General features: G+C 36.8%; 2 protein-coding genes across 4 annotated transcripts in view; one reads left to right on the top strand and one right to left on the bottom strand.

Moving 5' to 3' along the window:
* The window catches only part of slc28a1 (solute carrier family 28 member 1), a 34328-nt gene extending 19971 nt beyond the window's left edge, over nt 1–14357 (top strand). The window contains exons 11-18 of the mRNA XM_079825019.1: nt 8082–8207; nt 8360–8490; nt 8574–8742; nt 9629–9820; nt 9950–10031; nt 10185–10283; nt 13797–13902; nt 13985–14357. Of these exons, the coding sequence (XP_079681145.1) occupies nt 8082–8207; nt 8360–8490; nt 8574–8742; nt 9629–9820; nt 9950–10031; nt 10185–10283; nt 13797–13902; nt 13985–14096 (1017 nt within the window). The 3' untranslated portion in view covers nt 14097–14357. The remainder of the gene's footprint in view (nt 1–8081; nt 8208–8359; nt 8491–8573; nt 8743–9628; nt 9821–9949; nt 10032–10184; nt 10284–13796; nt 13903–13984) is intronic.
* The window catches only part of alpk3a (alpha-kinase 3a), a 28522-nt gene continuing 25462 nt past the window's right edge, over nt 14140–17199 (bottom strand). For all 3 annotated transcript variants that reach the window (XM_079824996.1, XM_079824997.1, XM_079824998.1), the window contains 3 exons: nt 16712–16929; nt 16571–16619; nt 14140–16469 (listed from right to left, as the gene is read on the bottom strand). In XM_079824996.1, the coding sequence (XP_079681122.1) occupies nt 16127–16469; nt 16571–16619; nt 16712–16929 (610 nt within the window). In that variant the 3' untranslated portion in view covers nt 14140–16126. The remainder of the gene's footprint in view (nt 16470–16570; nt 16620–16711; nt 16930–17199) is intronic.

Raw genomic sequence — 17199 nt, 5'->3', positions numbered from 1 at the left:
CCTTAACAGATTTCTTAGCTGTGTCGTTAGCTTTTGTGCGAGTCTTTATCAGGCTTCGTTGTTTTGGATGTTCAGGCATTAACACAGGAGCTTGGTTACGAGTTTCTCTCTGTGGCCTGTATCCTAACGCAGCATCATTGTCATCATTATCATTTGGCTTTGCTGGTTCCGAAATTTCATCCAGTGCTGCTTGTCTTACTGCGGCCACTGGAAATCCTGCATTATCACAACAATCTTCGAGAGCAGATATGTAATTATTGCCGGTTCGAAGTTTTCCTTGTAACTGATCAATTTTTGTTGCCATATTTTCACGCTGCCTAGCCCACTCAAGTTGCTCATATGAGACTGATTCGACTTTTGATCTTAACTTTTCTAATTCGTCGGATCGCAATCTTTCAATTTCTTTGATATTTGCTATCGTTCGTTCGTTCTCGACCATTGTCTTGAGATCGTTACGACGAAGCAAATAAACAATTGCAGCGGGGATTTTCTTGTATTTTGATTCAGATTTGAGCTGTGCGCCCTTAGCAGAATACCAGGATATAATTTCGGTGTTACTCCATTTCAGGTTCAATCCTTTATCGCTTAATCGAACGAGGAGATCTTGTAATTGTACGCCTAAAATTGACATAATTTCCTCATCTACACTGCTGCTGTTATTTCCCTGAAAAGTCATGTTTCACGTCTAATTCTTACACAATATCGGATTTCTACGGTTCCGATCTATAGTGGGCATACCGACCCGTTCTAGAAATGTGTCTATATGTGTGAAATGCAAATAAAACTTTCCCTCAACAATTCTAAAAGGCAAATAAGGTTTACTTACTCATTCTGGTCGGAGGGTCCGCTTTAATCCATTCACAAGATCAACAGAACAGCTGAGGAAAGAGAAGCTCAAATCTCTTGTTGATTTTAAATCCAATACTTCGCTGAAAACACGTTGCTCGTCTGCTCGCAACATCACGTCGGGGTCACCAACTGTAAGACCGCATGAATTCGCTCCAATGATCGGTAGCGAACCGCGGTGAAGGCCTTACGCGTTCAGTGTCTCAGCTGGAAGAATGGATTTGATTATAATATTCTTTATCTGACTCCATTTCATTTAGTTGTCGCATTTAGAAGAGAATCCCAACCGATTGTTTGGTCATCTATATTTGGTAGTTAATCATACATTTGATCGTTCCGTTTTAACCCTTTGTTACAATTATAACGTTCCACATTGGAGATAGTTAATAATTACAGATTAATTCAGAAAGGATCAAAATGTAACAATTTATTAACAATCAAGTAAATGTAAAATGTCAATTACATCATAGATATAAATCTCTTCTAAAAGGAAACACAAATTCTGGTTATGGTTACACTTAAAATCGTTTCAAATAAATGTAAAACATAAACCCTTAATTATGCTCTGTAGGCCTCTGCCTAGAATGTTACCTGTGAGAGAGAGAGATAGAGAGAGAGAGAGAGAGAGAGAGAGAGAGAGCTAAAGAATAGCTCTCTCCAGAGAAAGCCAGAGAAACCAAAGAGAGCGAGCTACAGATCAAATTCTCTTTTATCGTCTTCCCTGATGTCACCAAATTCAAACCTGACTCTTGTAAAACTGACCAATCAGACCAACCCGTGAGACATTTGAAAATAACCAATCAGACAAAACTTCCCCCATTGTATCAAAGGTGCGAAAACCTGTTGGCCAGCCGGCCAATCATTCTTTTGTCTTTCTAACTCAACCTGGCCCTTCTGATGGCGTTAAGGGGGAAGGGGTTGAGTCAATTTCAATATCTTGATCACGACGATGGCAGTTAACAGCAAAGCAGAGGATTTTGTTCCATTTCAAATATCTTTGATTATTTTCCACCTTACAAGGCTAAACAGGTAAACCAAACAGGCAGTGCAAACTTGTTTGAAGTATCCAAACAGACTAAATAACGTGCTCTTTCCTTGGTGTTCTCAAAATTGCATGCTTACTTTTTAGGGCACACCTCTTATAAAGTAAAGTTACATATTGTTGACCATCTTTTTAAGTCATTACACTATTTACCACGATACACTATGAATGTTATAAGAATTAAATTAAATCAGTATCAACAAAATCCATCTTACCATTTATTAAAATCCACTTACACTGTAATTACAATTGCCTAAATAATGTCATGAGATTTTTAGATTTATGTTCTAAATATAATATTTTAATTATAGAAATATGAAATTATTCCAGGCCTATGAATCTATAAAACCGCCAGTATATTTGGCGGCGTGAGTGGATTCTAGAATCATTCAACTGTTCTAACCGACTGTTCAAAAACTGTGAATTATTCGAGAACGAAACCTATACTTTGTTTGAATCTATTTTTGTTGGAAAAATTGAGCAAAACTGTAAAAAATGACAACTTGTTGTTTATTGAACTGTTGTATAAAATTAATATCGCATTTTGCAATTGTGCTGATATAGGCTTCTCTGGAAAGCACTCTTGCTCGTATGATATTGCTTAACTCCTAATTTCCTCTTTAATTACTTTCAAACAAATGTTTATTTTTATGTTCGTTATTAGCCTATTAATAACTATTTGTTATTGGGGGGGGCGCCAAAATTGTTGCTGCATACCCCTCTGGCACTGGGTAGTTGCGCCCCTGCCTCTATCTTTAGCTTGTAGCAGTGCTTGGCCTGTTTGATGCCCCTCTTCAGGTTTGCTCTGGACGTACTGTAGGCTTGTGCATCTCCTGATCTAAAGGCAGTATTGTGAGACTTCAGCAGGAGTCGCACTTCCCTGTTCATCCATGGCTTCTGATTTGGGTATGTGGTGATCTGTTTCTGGGTTGTAACACTGTCAATGGTGGTATTGATATGATCCACTACAGAGGAGGTGTAGGAGTCAATGTCTGTGTGAGCGCCACTGGTGGTTTGAGAAGCAAACACACTCCAGTCTGTGTGTAGAAACCTTTCCTGGAGTGTGGAATCAATACATAAAGTACTGGTTCATTTATGGTAACTACATGGGTTAAGGTTAGGTTTAGGGGTAGGTTCAGAGTCAGTACCTAGTTATTACCCAGTTATTGTAATAATTATAATAAGTACATAGAATGTATGGTGAACAGGACAGTAAAATAAAGTGCTACCCCGATTTCTCTCAACATGGGGGCTGTCAGTCAATAAAACAAATAGCTTCATTTATTATTTGAAAAAACTAACTAATACAAAAAAAATTGTTGTAAATTTAAAATTAATGTGTTACTTCAACACTGTAAAATCCAACAGTTGTTCTTACTAAGACTTTTTTAGTAAACTTTACTTAATGTCCAATAATTTGTTGAACTTACTTAAAACAATTAAGTAATCTGAACTATTTGCATGCTATGCCTTCGTTACTCAGAAAACTCAAGTAAACATTACTTGACTGGTTTGAGTACCATTTTGCCAAAGCAAAAAAACAAGCGGGCGGGTGGGCAAAGTGTTTTTGAGGCGGGGCATTTTTTTATAGACTTTTCACTCATTTCCTCCACTTCCTCTCACCATAATTGTGATTAGTGTTCCCTTTGGTTGTAGTGATGTGTCGTTCATGAACGTTTCGAATCTTTAATATGACTCGGGACTACCGAGTTGTCTCAGAGAGTGATTCGTTCATTTTGTGTTGACCGTGCATGCGCATTACGCTGAATCTGTACTGGAAAGAACAAAAATGATTAGTTCATCTTTCGAGTCTCGAGTCTCGAGTTCGGGTTTGAGTCTTTCGTTCTTCCTGTCAGTCCCATATGCTGTCAGTAACAGAAACAGAAAAGATTCGTTCTCTCGAGTCTCGGGTTTGAGTCTTTCGTTCTTCCTGTCAGTCCCATAGAGTCTATGCTGTCAGTAACAGAAACAGAAAAGATTAGTTCTTACGAGTCTTTCGGGTTTGACTTTTGAGTCATTCGTTCTTTTGCAATGTGACTTGTCACTGTATTGAACACTAGTTCACAACCTTTTTACTAACAAGCACGTAGTTATTTTTTATTTTATTTTATTTTTTTATATATAATTCTCAGTTAATATCAGACATATACAAATATGGGAAATATATTGACTATTCAAGTCTAACATCACAAATTCAAGTCAATTAGACTATTACTCATTTTGAATCAACTGTATTAAATTTTTCTCTATTGAGTTATATTATTATTTTTTTGTCCTTGTGTTATTAATGAATAAAAATCAGAGCTTATCAATAAAAAACATAGCTTATAGGCCTATAACACCTATACAAAAACATATTACACACACACACACACACACACACACATACATGTGTGTATATATATATATATATATATATATATATATATATATATATATATATATATATATATATATATATATATATATATATATATATATATATATATATATATATATATATATTTAAAATGTGTGTGTGTGTGTGTGTTTTTGTGCTATATGATTCAAAATGAGTAATAGTCTAATTGACTTGAATTTGTGATGTTAGTCTTGAATAGTCAATATATTTCCCATATTTGTTTATGTCTGATATTAACTGAGGATTATATATAACAAAAATAAAATAAAAAAATAACTACGTGCTTGTTAGTAAAAAGTTTGTGAACTAGTGTTCAATGCGGTGACAAGTCACGTGGTGGCAAAAGAACGAATGACTCAAACGTCAAACCCGAAAGACTCGTAAGAACTAAACTTTTCTGTTTCCGTTACTGACAGCATAGACTCTATGGGACTGACAGGAAGAACGAAATACTCAAACCCGAACTCGAGACTCGAGACTCGAAAGATGAACTAATCATTCTGTTCCCGGACCTGTGTCACATGGCCCGGCCCCAGATCAGAGTCAGACACAGACGAGTCGACAACTAACGTCTCGAGGAGTTCGAAGACACGAGAGGCGGAGAACAAACGTGATAAATATGAAGTTGCAAAAGAAAGAATGTCTCGGATCAGGAGGTGAGGTGAACTAACAGAGTTAGACTGCAAAAGCCTGACCCAACAACTAATCAATTAATTAAAAGTTTCAGTTTCTTATCATTTGGCTTTGGTTGCAGTACCTTATAGTTTATTTTTATTTAGTTTTACAAATGTAATCAACATACTAAGTACTAGATGGGTTGGGCTATTTAACATCATCGTCATTTTAATTATATTTTTCTGAAATGAACGAAATGATTCGAAATGACTCAAAAAAAGATTAGTTCATTTTGCTGAACGAGACTCAAAGATCCGTGTCAGTAAAATGATCCGAACTTCCCACTACTATTTGGTTGGCCACTTGGAACTTCATTCATATTATAGTAATTAACTTCCTATTTTTGTAGTATTGCAACAATAAATCATAGTTGTTTGATTTCAAAAGAATGGAAGTAATATATATATATAATATTTGTCCATTAATGATATATAACATAACTATATTTCATGTCAAATAATGATCTTTTTATATATTTTGTGCTAATATTTATGGCATAACCTTTTAATTGGGTTGATATTATACCTCTATATTTGTGACAATAGCAATTGACCATGCATGAGTGAGTCACACACAGACTTCAACATTCAGCATGCAAAACACAACAATGGTAACACGGATTTTTATTATTATTATTAATAAGACCTTTACTATTTTATTTGCTGTCGTTATTGTGTATATACTGACAAAAGACAAATAGTTAAATAAAGCCAAAAATAGTAAAACGAATCAATTAATTTATTCATGCCGCAATGCACTCTGGGAGTACACTTCCTCAGATCACAGATAGAATTAAGTTGACAACTTAAACGGTTTAAGTAAGAACAACTTAATGCAATAAAGTAATGCTTACTTAATTGAATTAAGGCAACGAGTTTGCACAATTTAATTAAGTAAACTGAACAAATTAGTTTTGACAGTGGAGTTACTTGAAAAAAGTAATCTGATTACGTAACTCAGGGGTCTCCAAACTCGGTCCTGGAGTGCTACTGCCCTGCAGATTTTAGCTCCAACCCCAAATAAACACACCTGAACCAGATAATCAAGGCATAGCTGTCAACCCTCCCGTTTTTTCCGGGTTTCTCATGTATTTTAGCTCTTTTCCCGCTGTCTTCCCGTTTTAGTATTTTCCCGTAAAATATCCCGTATTTTTACGTTCTGATTGTGTTAACTCAGAACACGCAACTATCTGGTTTAGTGCCAGAAGACGCGAATGAGAAGTCGCGCGCACTGTGAGAAAATTTTCCGTGCACTCATCCGAGAGCGCGCACACGTCTCTCAGCGCGCAAATATTGAGTTCTCTTTCAAGTCTTGCTCTTGAACGGACAAACTCACGCAAAAAGTATGTCAACATATTGATGAGTATTCTAGCAGACATAGTCTGTATATGGCTTAAGTAAGCTTTATACAGTCCAGAAAAGACGACGCATATCCGAGGTCTTAAAGGGGCAGTAGCCTTTACTGCTGTCTGTTTAATGTCAAACAAAAGACAAGGGCATCACTCACTGCTCTTGATTGAATAACTTTTGTAAGTTTAATAGGATTAATCTTTAATTTATACAGTCATATATGCAATGTTATTTTACATTTGATCAATTTCTGTACCTGAAAACTAATGTTAGACGTACCTGAAAAACCTGAAAAGCATAGTTTATTTTATTAGTATCTTTGCTCAATAGTATTTATTTGTGCTGCTGCTTGTATTTAAATGATTTGTTCTTATTATTTTCTTTTTTTTTATTTGACAGTAGTCCTTTTTTCCCTGAACATAGCAAATACTGAACCGTGCCGAAACAGTGAACCTTAAATCGTGATACAAACCGAACCGTGAGCAATCTGTACCGTTACACCCCTAGCGTAACGTATGATAAAATGACTGAAAAAAGGTTGGGAAACACTGGCTTAGGCTACTATCGAAGAAGAAGAAGACAGTTGCAGCCGCGGTTGGGAGGAAGAGGGAAAAAGTAGCGGGAAGTAAACTTCAAGGAGAGTATAGTAGATGAGTGTGATGTGCAATGATGGATCAGGACGCTGACGGCCAAAATCAAAATATTTTGTGTAGTTATAAACTCTTTAGACTCTTTTTTTTAAGTTTGTAGGTAAGAATCGTGTAAAAAAATCCCTTATTTTGTGGATGGATTCCGGGAAATCTCCCTTATTTTCAATGTTCAATGTTGACAGCTATGAATCAAGGTCTTACTAGGGCCTTGTGAGAGCTGGGACAGTTGTGTTTTTTGGGGTTGGAGCTAAACTCTGCAGGACAATAGCCCTCCAGGACCGAGTTTGGAGACCCCTGATGTAACTCATGTTCCTTACTAATGCGTTACCCCCAACACTGCTAATATGTACACAATAGTTACTAACATGTACCTTTAAGGTATTAATATGCGCCCTTGAAGGGATAGTTCACCCGGAATTTTTTTTTTTACTCACCGTCATGTCGTTCCAAACTGAAGATGAAGATATTTTTGGTGAAATCCAAGAGCTTTCTGACCCCACATAGACTGCAACGTAATCAACACTTTCAAGGCCCAGAAAAGTTAGGAAAGACATCATTAAAATAGTCCATGTGACTCCAGTGGTTCAAACTTAATTTTATGAAACATCGAAAATACTTTTTGTGCGCAAAAACCCCCCAAAATAACAACTTTATTAAACAATTTCTTCCGATGCTGTTCACGTGAGCACCATGACGCATGTGTGTGGTGCAGATGCAGGAGCCGGCCAATACTGAGCCGGCGTTCTGACGAGGAACACGAAAGTGCTGCACTGTGTTTACAACGTGAACAGATTCAGAGATTGACACTACCTTTCTTTATGTCTTTACTACCTTTCTGGGCCTTGAAAAAAGGCTATTACGTTGCAGTCTATGTGGGGTCAGAAAGCTCTCAGATTTCATTAAAAATATATTTTTTTGTGTTCCGAAGATGAACGGAAGTCTTACAGGTTTGGAACGACATGAGGATGAGTGATTAATGACAGCGTGTGATTCATTTTTGGGTGAACTAACTGTTTAAGGGTTAAAATACACACAGATGCAACATTACAAATGCACTCAAGTGAAGAAAATCCAATTTTGGGTCGATGATAAAGTTGTAATGTTTTGATGTGTTTCAGACAGAGGCGCCCCTCCTGATTCGTCCTTATTTGAAGGACATGACCAAATCTGAGATTCATGCTGTCATGACTGGAGGATTTGCCACCATTGCTGGGAGTGTTATGGGGGCATTCATCTCATTTGGGGTAGGACAACATGTACTTTATTTTATTGGTAAAATTCTCCCATGAAAAGTCGGAATGGAAAACCCTCGCAATGTAGTTAGAAATGAATGAGTGTAGTTCTTACCGCAATATGTTGCATTCTCTATGGGATAATTCAAGTCTCCTCTACACAGATTGATGCCTCGTCTCTGATTTCTGCATCAGTGATGGCTGCCCCATGTGCTTTAGCCATCTCCAAACTTTCCTACCCTGAAACTGAAAAGAGCAAGTTCACATCTAAAAGTCAAATTAAAGTTGACAGTGGGTGGGTTCACCTCTCAAATATGCAGTTTAGGTTTGTAAATATTGTGTGTCTTGTGTTCAAATGTTATGTTTGTTTGTGCTCAGCGGTGAGCAGAATGTCTTGGAAGCTGTCAGCAATGGTGCATCTGCATCTATTGGACTTGTGGCCAACATCGCTGCTAACCTGATTGCTTTTCTTGCCATTTTGGGCTTCATAAATGCTACTCTCAGATGGTTGGGAGGCATGGTGGGATACCCAGAAATAAGTTTTCAGGTGTGTATTCCCCAAACCTAGAGCACACAATACATTTATTTGATCAAAAAGATTATTTGATGAATAAAAAAGTTCAAAAGAACAGCAGTTGAAATATAAATATTTTGTTTACTTTCACTTTGGATCAAATTGCATCCTTGTTGAATAAAAGTAAAGGTCACACTTAAGATTAGGGTCCAATTCTCACTATTAACGAACCATTAACTACGACTTATCCCTCAATAAACTCTTAATCACTGCTTATTAATAGTAAGTAAGGTAGTTGCTAAGTTTAGGTATTGGGTAGGATTTAGGAATGTGGAATGTGGAATATGATTTAAGGCATTATAATATATGTGCTTTATAAGTAGGCTACTAATGAACAGCCAATATCCTAGTAATGTGCATACTAATAAGCAGGTAGTTAAAGGGATAGCTCATCCAAAATTGAAAATGTTGTCATTATATACTCACCCTCAAGTTGTTCCAAACCTGTATGAGTTTCTTTGTTCTGCTTAACACAAAAGAAGATATTTTGAAGAATGTTTGAAAAAAAAAGCAGATAGAGCAACCATTGACTACCATAGTAGGGGAAAAAATACTATGGTAGTCAATGGTTGCTCTATCTGCTTTGTTACAAACATTCTTCAAAATATCTTATTTTGTGTTAAGCAGAACAAAGAAACTCATACAGGTTTGGAACAACTTTGGTAAATCATGACAGAATTTTCATTTTTGGGTGAACTATCCCTTTAATAGTGAGAATTGGACCCAAAACTGAAGTGTTGTGATGGTTATACAGTGTATATACATGTTATATCAAAATGAAATAATCATAATCATCATCCCACAAATCCTTAGATTCAAAAGTGAAGTGTTTTAACAGAGATGTCTTTCAACCCTGCAGTTGATCTGCTCCTATGTGTTTATGCCGGTGGCCTTTATGATGGGAATTCCATACGACGAGACCTTTACAGTAGCTGAACTTATTGGCACTAAACTCTTCCTTAATGAGTTTATAGCCTATGAGAGGCTGGCAGTGCTCAAACAAAACAGAATTAGTGGCATTTTAGAAGATGGTGCAAAGAATTGGCTCTCAGTAAGTCTTTATAAAATGTCTCTCCAGATTGGGTATACATATGCCGTTAATAAAACATAATAATCAGTCAAATGCGTAATCCGAAGTTTGTCAGAAGCATTACAAGTATGCTGTTCAAATCACTTGCAGGTTCGATCAGAAGTCATCTGCACATATGCCTTGTGTGGCTTTGCTAATTTCAGCTCTCTTGGTATTGTGATTGGAGGCCTGTGTGAGTATCTATTCAAATCCCTTATATGAAGTGTGCTTAAATGATTTTAGTGCTAATGATGTACCTTGTGACTTCTTTTTGCCATTGTTCAGTGACATATTTTTTTAAATAACATAATTTACTGATCATTTTTTAAATATTATTATTCCACAGCCTCTATCTGTCCATCAAAGAAGAGTGACATATCCGCTTTAGTGCTCAGAGCCTTGTTTACAGGCACATGTGTTTCCCTCATCAATGCCTGTATTGCTGGTAAGCAATCTTTAATTATCAAAATCTTTTTTTAACAAAGTTTTAACATCACAGCATATCACCACATATCATTAAAGGATTAGTTCACTTTAAAATGAAAATTTCCTGATAATTTACTCACCCCCATCTCATCCAAGATGTTTGTGTCTTTCTTTCTTCAGTCGAAAAGAAACTACGTTTTTGAGGAAAACATTCCAGGATTTTTCTTCACACAATGGAGCTCAATGGCAACCAAAATGTACAAGGTCCAAATCAATGCAGTTTCAAAGGGCTTCAGAGGCTCTGCACGATCCCAGACGAGGAATTGGGTCTTATCTAACGAAACCATCGGTCATTTTCAAGAAAAAATAAACATTTATATACGTTTTAACCTAAATTACCGGTACTTCTGCCTACGTCTATAGCGTCATCTTCCCGACGTGATTATGTAATCACTGGCGCACCACAGATCTGTGCAAGATGAGCAATTTAGGTTGAAATGTATATAAATATATTTAAAAAAAATTTTTTTTTTAAGAAAATGACAGATGGTTTTGCTAGATAAGACCCTATTCCTCACCTGGGATCGCGCAGAGCCTCTGAAGCCCTTCAAAGCCCTTTGAAACTGCATTGATTTGGACCTTCAACATTTCGGTTGCCATTGAAGTCTATGATGTGGAGAAAAATCCTGGAATGTTTTTCTCAAAAAACTTAATTTCTTTTCGACTGAAGAAAGAAAGACATGAACATCTTGGAGATGGGGTGAGTAAAATATCAGAAAATTTTCATTTTGAAGTGAACTAATCCTTTAAGTTGTCATTTAGCAGATAATTTTATTTAAAGGTGCAGTGTGTAGTATTTATGAGGATCTATTGACAGAAATGCAATATAATTAGCCTGGATGCCAGCCGAATTTAGCCCCACCCCGGGGTGGACTGGCCATCGGGAGCACAAGAGTGTTTTCCCGGTGGGCCGCTGGACTATGTGGGCCGGCCCGTTGCTACATAAATATATATGATGAATGAATACATTTACGTAGCCTATATCCTTCCGTCAGCCCAGACGAATGGCCCGCGGGGCCCACTTGAGGAAAAACTCTAATCTATTTCGCCTGATCAGTCTCAGTGGTGTAAAAGTCAATGTCAAAATGTTTGAGATATCCAATCAAATCGAAGGAGGCGGGATTTATTGTCCACAGAAACCGAGCAGCGCGGCACTTAAATGCGAGCCGAGGTAAGATAAACAGCTGAACTTGAAGAGTGAATACAGCAATATTTCCCGACTGTTTACGATTAACAAAATTGAAACAATGGACAATAATTTCCAAGTATGCAAACTACTGCTGACCTTTTCGAATTTCTCAGATTGTAATGCCATTTACGTTAGTTGACACACAATGCACAAAGAAACATTAACGTAGCAGTTTTCAGCATATCAGAGTGAATGTTTGTATATCTGTTTCTATCACAGTGATTTATAAAGCTCAAAATATTATTTTCACTAAAACATGGTAAAACTGGCAACTTTCATATTCAAGTAGCCTGTGTCCCGTGAAGGAACGTGTCATATACTAAAATAAATATAGGCTATAATTTGCTAGTTAGTTCACATGCATTGTTTTACACAATCAACAGGTTGAAATAATTAAGACTTTTTTAATGTATTTGAAAGGAGAAGGCTGAATTTATTTGATTAAAAATACAGTAACACACAATATTAAGAAATATTCATACAATTTCTAATAGCTTGAATATTGTAAAATGTATTTTATTCCTGTGATCAAAGCTACATTTTCAGCATCATTACATGACATAAGTGTCACATGATCCTGCAGAAATCATTCTGATATGCTTTATTTTTCATTAAAAATAAAAACTCCAGGACCAATATAATTTTTAAACTTTAATTTTTAAACAAATGGAGCTCTATTCCATAATGTCAAGCTCCTGAAAGGACAAATACTATAACCACTAGAAAGGCACCATAAACAGTCCACATTCTGCACTACATACTATGTCTTCTAGACCATAGCATTGCTTTATATGGACTGATTTTATGGTAGGTGTTGAACGTTAGTCACTGTATGGAAAAGATTTCAAAATGTGTAAAAAATAAAAAGTAAATCTCAATTATTTATTAAGTCATTCATTAATGTTAATGCTAAGCATTTCAATAAAAAATAGCATTTTTATTTCTGTTTAAATAGCATCTATATTTTTATGTTAGTAAGTGATGTTTAAAATTGCTCTGTGCATAATGAGCTGGTGAATTTATGGTGAGATGTGTTGCGGACCGGTTGTTATGGGCCGCTTTGTACCAGAAAGTCCAGGGCCACTTTTTTTGCCCCAGTCCACCCCTGGCCCCACCCACAACATTTGAGTTCGGGAAATTCGGTCTGGACTTGATCCGTTGTGAAGCAACTATGCTCGAACCAGAGCTGTTCGGACCAATTAAATTGTCAGGGCGGGCTTTATACGATGATGGACAGATAATAAACAGTAACGTAAGCATTCACGTCACCAAACAGCGCTTGGGTTGAATTGTTCTAATCCTAAACGGAGAACTTGTTCGTATATGCGTTCACCTTTACTATTTCTCTCAAAAATGATGATCGTGTTGGTAAGTTCACTCATCATCTTCTTCTACTTCTTCCAGCAAGCGTGCAGTTGAGTTCTGTTGACAACTATGCGTTGCTCCGTTGCTCTGATTGGTTGTAGGTCTATCCAATTGAGGTTTTTCCTGGTTTGGTTGAAAAACGCCCCATAATCACATCCCAATGGAGCAGTATCAGACTCATATTCAGACTAGAATTGAGTATGACGACGTCAGGCTACAATATAATATACATATCTATGTTTTCAGGGGTGTATAAGGACCTTACACACAGAGAAAAGGGTGTCAAAATTGTACCTTTAGGGGTACAACAGCTTATCATAGGGGCAGTTTTTCCATCTTTTTTTACAGTCTATGGTCGGGTCATAGGTCACTCTTCCACCGGAACTAGACTTGCGTATGGCCGTTTACTAGTTTACTAAGTAGTATTTCCTACTAAAGCAAGGCAGTATTTGACTCTGGTAAGTGTATCCATAGCAGACTAGTGGAAGTGGCCTTGAATGGCAACATGCCTAGTACATTATGGGTGTTGAAGTTTTCCTACCTATTTGTCACCGGACATTTTTCTGGAACGTCATTTACTAGTTTACTAAGAAGTATTTCCTACTAAAGCAAGGCGGTATTTGACTCTGGTAAGTGTATCCATAGCAGACTAGTGGGATTGGCCTCGGAAGGCAACATGCCCAGTGCATTATGGGTGTTGAAGTTTTCCTACCTATTTGTCAAAAGGGAAGATAACAGCCTTTTTTCTGAAGTTTTCTGTAGTCAGGTGGCACAGATTTCATTTTGTCAGCGCTGAAGTACCCCTTTAAGTTACCAGCACAGATCTTAACTACTAAAGCACCCCCCGCTGGTGGTTTTGATCAAGTACAACCAGTTATTGACTCAAGATTGTTATCTTTATCATTGTTCTACCTGAAGGTATCCTTTTCGTCCCTCCGGTGGACTGTGTGGATCTGTTTCAAAACACAGCCTTCAATATCAGTGTTCCCAACATTGAAAAGTGCTGTAATGATCTTTTTAAAAGGTAAGGACAGATAATATTGTTGCATTGGATATAAATGTTTAAATATTTACTCAGATGGTTTCAATCGATTTTCTTTTTGCAGCACTATCATCAATGGAACAGTTTCTTTCGAGGGGTCCTGGAGTGGAGTGAAAAATGCTACAATTTACTTTGCTCACTGCTGTGGTCTCTATAACCAATCTGTGTGCATGTAGTTTGGCCAAGAGGTAACAATACAACAATGCAGAAAACACATCTCGGCTAAATATAATGACTTTATTTATTAGATTCACACATTTTAAAATGTATGTTCAGTTGATGTATATATGGATGGACACAGTATATTTGGTAATTTACCTATTCAATCATAATATGTTTAGATATAACAGTGTTAGAGAACAATGTATAGGCAAGTATTTTGTTTTGTTTTTATGTTAATGCTGTAAATATCATTAAATTTGTTTTGTTCTGTCTTACGTGTTATAATCATTTTTGGAATTTACATCCAATGACGTGACAGATAGATGCTTGATAGATATTAAGACACGTGCTAGTGTTTTATTGTGACAATCATGCTGGAATTGCAGTGATAACTACGTTATAATACTGCAATAAGGGCCATAGGGCTCTTTGGTCAGGGAAGTTTTTTAAAGATATGAAGCACTGGACTCCACCTTTGGACAGCAAAATGAGTCAAAGAAGTTTCTACTGCTATTTACATGTTTATTTTACAAAAACAAATAACAAAACACAACAAAAACACCTAAAATACTTCGCCCTATAAACATATTCTGCTAAGCTCTCTCTCTAATACTTTAATACACTACAATCCACATAGTTTCTATAATATAAACCCCTCTTATCATCTCATCTTTTCTGACCACTATCTGTGGTAACCCTTCATATTCATCTAAACAAGTACTGCATGTCCATGGACATTTTATGAGTCAGTCTTACTGTTAGCATGAGCAATTTCCACAAAATAATGATTACTAATTCTTGTGAATGGGGTAAAGGTTGACAGCTACATTTATTGATTTAGGTTGTTTTAAATGAACATACATTTCGAAATGTGGTGTGTGTGTGTGTGTGTGTGTGTGTGTGTGTGTGTGTGTGTGTGTGTGTGTGTGTGTGTGTGTGTGTGTTTGTGTATACAATGTAAAAAAAGTTGCTTTTCAACTTAAAAAAGTCATTTCAACTTAAATTACATTAAACTGACTTAAATATAAGTTGTAAATTGGTTAACCTATTTTTGATGAGTTAAAGCAATTTAAAAACATATGTTGTCATAACTTATTGAGCATATATATATTTTTTTACCATGTACCATTCAAATTTTGTGGTTGGTAAGATGTTTTTGAAAGGCGTCTCTTATGCTCACTAAAACATTAGTTATTTTTGTCATGATTTAAAATATATATAGCCCAGTTGTGTGAAGTTGCAGGGATATATGACACATGAACAGTCTGAAAGGTCAGTAGTAAATGGCTTTACTGTGACAATAAAGCTCATGATTTCTCCTCTTCTAGCAGACACATTTAAGATAAAAACAAATCTGCACTGATTATGATGCTAAAAGTTTGCCCGTATGCGACCGAGATTGGTGCACTGGTGTTGCAGATTTACGGCCATATTCGTAAAAGCAGAACAATCCACTATAGAAAGCCTCTCAGTGACAAAAAAAAAAGCTGCATTTCTACACAGCTGAGTCGCATACATCACAGATGTTTGAGGAATCCTTAAAAAACACCCTTAAAAATCGGCCAGTCATATAAACTCGACATAGGAACATTTGATTAAATCATAAAGTCCCAGAGTCTATCTGAAAACATTGTTCATCCGTCTACAGGCGGTCCTGGTCTTATATTTATCTCCAGTGATGGTCTTGAAAGGGGATAGCCTCAATTCAACTCTTAAAAATAAAGTGAAGGTGCTCTCAGGAGGTATAAATGGTGACTTATAGCTGCAAAGCAGTTCACAGTAATATTACAAATGGCCACAACACCTCTGGTCATTCACCCCTTTACATTTCTTGTTTCTATATAGTCATTTCTTCCTTAGTTGTTGCATTTTAGACACTATGTGCAAAGACAATGGACAGAATCCATTTACAGGAAGCCATTTGTCCTGTACAACAGTAGCTATAGATAATTATACAGGCTCCAAACTAAAGTTTGGTAAGAAAATCAAAAAAGTATGCCGTAGTTGCTTTGCATAATGTTTCCAAGAGCTCTAGTCCTTCTCTCTACCTCATCCTGACAGGTTTTGGGACCTCCACAGCTTTGTGTTTGGTAGTGGAATTGTTCTCCCCGGATTCGCTTGTCTTTTTAACCACTTTGGGGCTTGACGTGCCTTTCCTGGTGACCAGCGGGCTGATTGCTTTCTTCTGAAGCTGAGGGCTGGATGAGCCCGTTACACCTCTCCGGGCCAGTAGAGGGCTCCTGGAGGTCTTTATTTTGGGCTGCAGTAGAGAATCCACCGGCTTTAAGGGTCTTAGGCTCAACAATCCACAGTAATAGTTGCACTGATGTTGGGAAATGAACTGCTCGATTATCTTTGGAGATCCTTTATCGGTGAGGCCCTGATACCTGCAGCATGAATGGCAATATTAGTCTTTCCAAGAAAAAAAACTGAAGAAGAATTGAAAATGGGTACAAATTTGAATCTTATATAGTACAAATATACCAACCCTCTAGTCTTGGTAGCAATTTCAATGCCTGTGATCTTTGTATCGACACCTGAAACACACAAGAGATTATTTTGCACTTAAATATTGGGAATATTTTAATATTAGCATCTTACTCAAGTGTTGCAGTAAATTTCTCTTTACCTTCTAACCGGGTAACCAGGAGGTTTCCATTGGTCCACTGATGGATCCAATGCTGGAAAGTGCAACACTTCTGCTCCACTTCAGAGGTGGTTCTGGCGATCAATCTCCCTGTGCGGTCCATCAGGCAGTATTTCAAAAACACGCCCTTCAGATCAGTCTCTACTGAAGCATATGGAACTGTATTGGCGGGCCGATACATCAGATGAAGAGGGATCACTCTAAATTTATTCAGAGAAGAATGCAATTAGATCATTTTAGATCTTATTTGATAACCAAGAAACATCGTTCACTCAGTATTATTTCATAGAACACACAGTTCTAGATGTTCATAAAATAAATCACAGATTTCTAGCACTTCAGAGACAAAATAATAGTTCATTATGTTTAAAGTCAAGTTCTTAGGCCCGGTTTCACAAACAGTTCAGATTTCTGGTGCATCTTGAGACAAAACACTGGCACTGACATATTTTAAGATATGTTTGTCCAAG

This window comes from Gobio gobio (genome assembly GCF_949357685.1).
Source record: "Gobio gobio genome assembly, chromosome: 9".
In the NCBI taxonomy this organism is placed as follows: Eukaryota; Metazoa; Chordata; class Actinopteri; order Cypriniformes; family Gobionidae; genus Gobio; species Gobio gobio.
The sequence above is the reverse complement of the archived record's forward strand: the minus strand, read 5'-3'. Positions and strand labels throughout refer to the sequence as shown.